The sequence below is a fragment of the Panicum virgatum genome, chromosome 7K (genome assembly GCF_016808335.1).
Source record: "Panicum virgatum strain AP13 chromosome 7K, P.virgatum_v5, whole genome shotgun sequence".
Taxonomy (NCBI): Eukaryota; Viridiplantae; Streptophyta; class Magnoliopsida; order Poales; family Poaceae; genus Panicum; species Panicum virgatum.
In genome coordinates this window covers 42,074,811-42,082,312 of record NC_053142.1, presented here as the reverse complement: position 1 = coordinate 42,082,312, position 7,502 = coordinate 42,074,811, and the positions used below count along the sequence as shown (strand labels likewise).

Here is a 7,502-nt window from a genome sequence, read left to right as displayed (position 1 = left end):
CTTCCATGTGCTTCAGTACACATAAACCTCCTAGAATACAAAATACGCAGCGCCCATGGATCAGATGTGGGAGCAGATTGTGTAAAACTGTCAACACCTAAGTGATTTAAGGATCTTCTATACAAATTACTTCTCCCAACAAATTATTTTTCTCGCCAAAGTCTTAATAACCCTTAGAACTATTTGTTTACTTGAATAATCCCCTCCCAACTATATCACTAGTTTAATGTACACCTTTTTATTTTTTATTCACAAGAGGAATTTTAAGTTAAAATTTCGTGGGGTCATAGCGGACAGCACAACTTATGTTAAAATGCATTATAAATTTTCGTCGTAATTTTTTCGTACAATTTTGTATTGTTATGTTAATTTATCATTATATGTTCTGGCCTATCAAAATAATGATAAAAAACCCTAAATGTGCAAAAAAAGAAGAAGATTATTTTTCTTTCTTCTTCTGTAGAATATTTCTAGCTCATCTCATGACGGTCAACGTAGTGGCTAATAATACTAAGATGGAAGTGATCCAATTCTTGCTTGTTCCAGGTTGCAATATCTTTGGACTTTGTCATCTATATGAACAGACTCTGCCGCTCGCAACGTACGGCCTCAGCAGGGCACTCGGCATTTTCAAATCGCAAGTGGTGTTGGAACCGGCCAAAACAAATGAACCGCATGCTTCCGCTTGGTTTGTACCCCCTACAAAGCAGATGACGTCCTTAGAGCTCCCTTGAATTCTTCTATTTACACGGAGATGATCAAAGCAAAGGCCTGTCTCTTGTTTGGTAGAAAATCATTAGCAATCCAAAGAAAGAAAGTTTCTATCAGAAGTTACCAATAGGACTAGACTTGAACGAAGAAACAAAGTAAATTACACTTCACACCACCAGTAAATCGATTTCTGCGTGCTAGAGTTTTGACGTACGTAGAGGTCAACCATTTTGCTTGCAGAGTGTTTCTACTAAGAAAGGCGTGGAGCTTGCCATTTTCATCGCTAAAGTGTGTTCACCACGATAGTTGCCATGTTTGTGCTTCTTCGGTTATATATTTTGGTTGCATTTCCAGTAACTTTTTTTACGCGATTTAATTTCCAGCAACTTTTTTGGACCTACTACGAAAACCGAGCGTGTGAGATTTGTCATTTGTGAGGCGTCGCCGATAAAATCCAACACCATGGGACACGACTGACTGACTAGTTTAATCCTCCTGAGCGCTTTCGTCGTCGTTACTCATTAGTCATGAGTACCCCTAACTAATCAAGACGAACCTTCTGCACGTGATGTTAACCCTTCACGCTGCATGACACGGCGGGCCCACTTCGAGGTGTCCCCACCCGCCATCCACTCCCAGGAATTACACGGCGACGGCCGCCGCACCCAACAAACTCATCGACGGTCAAGGCCACGCGCCTCCAACTTGACCTCGGTTCGCACACGCCTCCTCCTAAAGCTCAAGCGCTCGAGGTACTTGAACAGTCGGAAACCCAACTACACGACAAGTACAATCCAGTGGTCACGGGCTCCAGCAGTCAGCACGTAGCCCAAACTCGCAACTGGTCTTTGTTGGGTTAGGTAGAACGAGCAAGTCATACCCCCAATTAGTTATGTTTATTTTAGAAACCTGTTCACTCGGGTTTCATCTAGGCTTAGCATCAGCATAATTTTGAATTTATTTTAGAAATAAATGATATCAATCTTTTACATGTTTCCATTCCTAGCGAGACGTTGGTGATGACTTCTAATCATCCAATCGGCAATAGTTGTAAGCATTAGATGATGCAAAAGGTCGGAATATATACTCCCTCCATACTCGTAAAGGGAGTCGTTTGGGACAAGATTTGAGTCAAACCTCGGAAATATAAATCATGAATAACTCTCACGTTGTTGAGTTTGAAAATGTGAGAATTATATGATTATAGATTTGTCTTAAAAAATACTTTCATAAAAATATACATATATCACTTTTCGATAAATATTTTTATTGAAATATAAGAAGTCAAAGTTGTGTTTTGGAAACCGTGTCGCTGTCCAAAACGACTTCCTTTATGAGCATGGAGGAAGTATATATTTATAGGATAAATATATATCAGCAGTGAGACATCTATAGTGATTTCTACTAGTTTAGTTTCTCAAGTAAGTAAACATAAGTACATACTATATTATAGGATAAGTGTACAGATGTGTGTGAGCATTTTCTTATATACTATATTTTTTGGGGGGAAAATGTTAGAGCAAAGATAATAGCAAAGCCCAATGGCGCGGCATAGCCTAGCCCACACACGGGATTAGAAACTTTTCGGAGTAAAACCCCACGACGAGGACAGTTGAATAGCCGGCAATTTCCTGATTCCCTCTCACCTATATAAGACCCCACGCGTTGGCACAATGGCATCAACAAGATCAGTGCGATATCTAGCGCTGGCCAGCCATAACCAAAGGTGACCAGAGTTAGGCGAAGAACGTGCCACTGCACCACCATTATTCGATCGCAGAATTGCAATGCAGCAGCAGATGGCCGGCCTCGTTCGTCAGGTCATCACCGGCCTGTCCCCTCGGCCGCGCGCCGCCGAAGGGAGCTCCGGCGCCGTCCATGGCCAGCACCGCGTGGTGGTGCGAGCCGGCCGGGCGCGTTTCGGCAGGGTCGTCGCGGCGACGCACGTGGCTTCCCGGCCCAAGTACTGCCCGCTCCGGGGCGCGGCTGCCGTCGCCGTCCCCGAGACGACCAGCCGCCAGCAGCTGCTCGATCAACAACGCGTTCGCCCCGGCAACGGCAACACCGCATCGAACCAGCTAATTGCTGCTACCGTCAGGTTCGCTTCGATCCTTGCTTGGTTTCCGGCCAGGAGGCCGCCATGCATGTTCCCTAGCTGAACAATCCTGATGATTTCTGAACGCATGCAGGAAGGACAAGTTCTTCGAGATCGAGATGAAGGTCCTCGACGACGAGCTCGACGAGTACGGCGTCGTCAACAACGCCATCTACGCCAGCTACCTCCACAGTGGTGAGCTATCCTTCTTCATTCCTAGCCACAGTAGCATCTCTGCAAAGATTTTCTTCATTATCCATTCCTAGTTAGACACGTGGCACATGCATTTCTGCGAGTATCTATCAAATCAATTCACTGATGTGCCGTACGTACCAGGTCGTGACGTGGTGCTGGAGAAGCTGGGCATCAGCGTGGACTACTGGACATCCACGGGCAACGCCATGGCTCTGTCAGAGTTGAACCTCAAGTACTTCGCGCCTCTCAGGGTACATGTCTATCTTCATTATTCATCCGTTGCGAACAAATTAAATGCATGGAAAATCTCACAGAATTTACTTATATTTATATATCTTGCGTTGTCGTCAGAGCGGTGACAGGTTCGTCGTCAAGGTGAAGCCCGTGCAAATCAAAGGCGTGCGAATGATCGTCGAGCACAGGATCGAGACCCTGCCGGATCGTAAGGTGAGATGAACTGGAAGAATGCTGTACATGTTAGGTTAACGATGTAGAAATCTGACACCTTTGTTACATACTGTTGCCAACAGCTCGTATTGGAAGGCAGAGCGACCGTTGTTTGCCTCAACAAAGACTTTCGTCCAACTCGGGTGTTCCCAGAGTTATCCGCAAGAGCAATAGAGGTCTTCTCTTGCAAGGTTGCCTAAAAGGTTAAGATTGTATCATTTAGTAACAAAGAAGAAGAAGAAGAAGAAGAAGACAGAAGTGACTATATTCTTCTTTTTTTTGTTTGTAATAAAAAGGTGACGATATTCTGCAGACTGCTTTCACGATAGATCATAGATCTTCTAAGCGGTCATGATGTACATGGTTCAATTCAATTCGTTTTGCTAAACTTTGTATCTTCAATGTACAATATATGCAAATAAATAAAAGGAAAAAGTCTGATTTACACTCTTAAAAACTATCCCAAAAGTCTGATTTTCTACCTTCAACTACTAAACTGAGGTCAACCAATTGTCGAAACCGGGCAAATTTGGCCTTTGGATGGTTTTTTATTTTTTAAAAAAATAAAACTCTAATTAGATCTAAAAAAATAAAAACTAGTTCATTTTAAATTAGAAAAATATGAAACTAGAACCAATTTTGTTTTCTAAAAATGTAACCTATTTATTACTACTTATTTGAATATTGGTTGTTAAAAAATAGTAAGCATAACTACAAGCAACAAATATTACGAACATAACAAATTGGATCCGAATAACTGATAAGTATCGTTCCAATAGATTAGTTACACTTTTAGAAAGTTTTTTATACCCATTTCATATTTTTTTTACTTATAATTTTTTTAGTTTAAATTTGAATATTTTTAATTCTCACAAAATGAAAAACCGCATTCGAAACCACCTAAAGGGTCAAATTTGCCCAGTTCAACAGTTGGATGGCCTTTGTTATCCGGTTTCGTAGATCAAGGTTGAAAATAAGAATTTGTGATAGTTCGAGGGTGTGAACCGGGTTTTTTCTTGAATAAAACAATAGCTCCAAAGTCTCAACAATGTGACCACGAAATGGGATATATACAATATAAGGTTCTTTAATTTGGAGCTTCTTCTTTTTTTTTCGAAGGAGAGCTTCTCTTAAGTTAACTTGTTGGTGTTGCAAAACAGAATACATAATATTTTTTTATGCCTCTCTTCATTTATTTTCTTGCAAAAGTAAAACATGTCATGGTTCTTAATGGTTTGTCTAAGTCAATGCTGTAGTTGTACAGAGATAGTGAGAAACTATTCGAAGCAAAACCAACGTCTGTGAACATACACTTGAACGATACCATGTACTTGTCAACCAACCAACGGGTTAACATAGGCTTCACAGTCTGCACCCACAATGATTGTCTTTGTTAATCCTCAGAAGCGGCAGATTCTTATTATAAACAAACGTCACGAGATGATTTGCATACTTCAAGACGTATTTGTATCTTGTCGTGGGGTGGTAATTAGAAGTATTCCTGGGGCGAGTGGAACCTACTTGCCTGACAAACAAAAAATTGGGAGTGCTAACTGGCATTGCTACTATCTCTGTTCAGAACAGAAATATATGAGGTTCTAACTTTGGAGGAGTAAATGTAGTCAGAATCTCTTGTATTTGGGAGCAGCTACCAGCTAGTGATATGAATGATGCTATAGCTGCTTTCTTGTGAGGATGCAACTGAATGAACTGATGGATGATACAGTACTGCCGTCTCGAGTGAGAACCGGGGCAACAGAGTTGTGTTTTCATGGCTCCAATGATTCAGAACTTGGGAGCGTAATACATGGCCAGCGATTGCGAATTCCGTGGATCCAAACACTCAAACTATGAAACTACGCCGATTGGTCGCTGACCAATTGAGCTGTAGAACGCAAGACTGCAGGAGGACTGGAGGAGCATCGGCGTGCGCTTTGCATGTGTGCCGACCGCCATGCCTGCCACTCACCAGATGCCGTGGTCCTGCACCTCCAGGCTCCTGCGTCACGAGCCAAGGGTGCGCTGGCCTTTCTCGAAGGAAGAGAGGGCAGCTCCGAGGCTTTAAGAAGGAAATTAAAAGGACGAGATCAACGAACGCCCGGCGGCCCGGCGTGCTGGCGCTCCGCGCTCGACGGCGCTCTGGCGAGCCCTCTCGGCCTGAAGCAGAGAGAGGTGGCCCCAACACCGGCCACCCCCACCCGATGCAAACAGGGAGGGCGGCGGCTGCAAGGCTGCCCGGGCCAAGGAGGAGGGGAGCGGCTCAAGGGAATGCTCGATGGCTGCACGGTGGCGCTGCCGGGAGCCACGGCTTGAAGCCGAGGCGGCGATTTGCGCGACCTCAAGGGTGGGCGGAATACCGACCGGGTGGACGGTATTTGAAATACCGTCCACCCGCTGGGTACGTTTCAGCCGTCCGATAGTACCTTTGCGGCCCAGATGAGGCGCATCGTCTTCCTCGTCAGGCTTGGCTTGGCAGCCGGAAGAACAGAGCGGGGGGATCGGCGGATCGCATGGGCTGCGAGCAGCGTCAGCCGTGGCGAGTGGCGTGAGCTGAGCTCGACTGAGACGTGTTCACGCCGATGCCGTGCCTGCTCGGGCCGCCGGCATGGCTTGCCCTGTTCATCTACAGCGGCGGAGCTGTTCTGTTCATGGCTCCGATAGTCCGATGATTCAGAAATTGGGAGCGTAATACATGGCCGGCGATTGCTAATTCCTTGGATCCAAACACTCAAACTACGCCCATTGGTCGCTGACAAATTGGGCTGCAGAACGCAAGACTGCAAGAGGACTGGAGGAGCATTGGTGTGCGCTTTGCAGCATGTGTGCCGACCGCCATGCCTGCCACCCACCAGATGCCGCGGTCCTATGCCTCCAGCGCTGGCCTCGCTCGATGGAAGAGAGGGAAGCTTCGAGGCCATAAGAAGGAAAAGGATCAGATCAACGAATGCCCGGCGTGCGCCGTGCGGGCGGCGGGCGCTCGACGGCGCTCAGGCGAGCCGCCTCGGCGGCTCGGCCTGATGCAGTCTTGCGGAGAGAGGCGGCCCGACAACCGAGCACCCCTACCCAATGCAAGCAGGGCGGCGTCGGCGCGGCTGCCCGGACCAACGTGTAGGGGGGAGCAGCTCAAGAAATGCACGGCGGCGCTCCGGGGAGCCACGGCGTGAAGCGGAGGGGGTGATTTGCGCGACCTCTAGTGTGGACGTTATCTCGAATACCGACCGGGTGGAATACCGTCCCACCCCTGTTGCGTTTCAGCCGTCCGATCGTACCTTCGCGGCCTAGATCGTCCACCCCTGGTGCGTTTCAGCCGTCCGATCATACCTTCGCGGCCTAGATGAGGCGCATCGTCTTCCTCGTCAGGCTTGGCCAGGCAGAGGTAGGGGTGGTAATGGGCCAGAGGCATAGTGGGCTCTTCACAGCCCAACAAATTTTTTAAATTATTTAGTTCAAAATTGTATAAAATTAGAGTCCGACTCCTTTAAAATCCGACTCTTAGATTTTATAGTTTAAAATGTTGAGCCCTTTTTATCACCCCTAGGCAGAGGCCGCGGCGGTCTGCAGGCTCACGGCCCAGGAGAAGCAGAGCGGGGGGATCGATCGCATGGGCTGCGACTGCGAGAACGTGGCGTGAGCTGAGTTCGACAGACACATGTTCGCGCAGACGCCGCGCCTGCTCGGGCCGCCGGCATGGTTTGCCCCGGTGCTGCTGTTCATCTACGACGGCGGAGCTGTTCTGTTCCCGACGATGGCCCCGAACCCGACGCTGCAGGTGGGCCAACGTGGCGCCGCTGCTGGTGGTGCTCGGGAAGATGATGCCGTACTGCCGTTCGCGGTGTCCGGCGGCGGGCTGTTGGCCTTCTTACTACCTGCCGGAGACGATGAACATGGGCCTGGTGGAGGAAGGGGACAAGAATGAGCAAGTATTTAAAACCGATGCCGGAGGCAATGATAGATACTTGCCTTCGGTTCAGGCCTTGGTGTGTGCTTTGCACAGCATGTGTGCCGCCGACCGCCATGCCATCCAGTCTGCCACCCACCAGATGCTGCGGTCCGA

At 47.5% G+C, this 7,502-nt stretch overlaps 1 protein-coding gene across 1 annotated transcript; it reads left to right on the top strand.

The window, feature by feature from the left end:
- The first annotated feature begins 2,498 nt into the window (after window positions 1-2,498).
- On the top strand, window positions 2,499-3,648 carry LOC120640272 (acyl-acyl carrier protein thioesterase ATL1, chloroplastic-like). The gene is made up of 5 exons (XM_039916125.1): window positions 2,499-2,809; window positions 2,901-3,001; window positions 3,143-3,252; window positions 3,353-3,448; window positions 3,532-3,648. Exons 1-5 carry the CDS (start codon window positions 2,499-2,501, stop codon window positions 3,646-3,648), a joined length of 735 nt encoding a protein of 244 aa, XP_039772059.1.
- Window positions 3,649-7,502: the final 3,854 nt, after the last annotated feature.

What these genes read in the sequence shown, in the direction of transcription:
- LOC120640272 (XM_039916125.1), top strand. Translation starts at nt 2,499, where the DNA reads ATGCAGCAGCAGATGGCCGGCCTCGTTCGTCAGGTCATCACCGGCCTG. An exon ending in CTAATTGCTGCTACCGTCAG is followed by an intron (nt 2,810 to 2,900) that starts GTTCGCTTCGAT and finishes GAACGCATGCAG; the next exon opens with GAAGGACAAGTTCTTCGAGA. An exon ending in AGTACTTCGCGCCTCTCAGG is followed by an intron (nt 3,253 to 3,352) that starts GTACATGTCTAT and finishes CGTTGTCGTCAG; the next exon opens with AGCGGTGACAGGTTCGTCGT.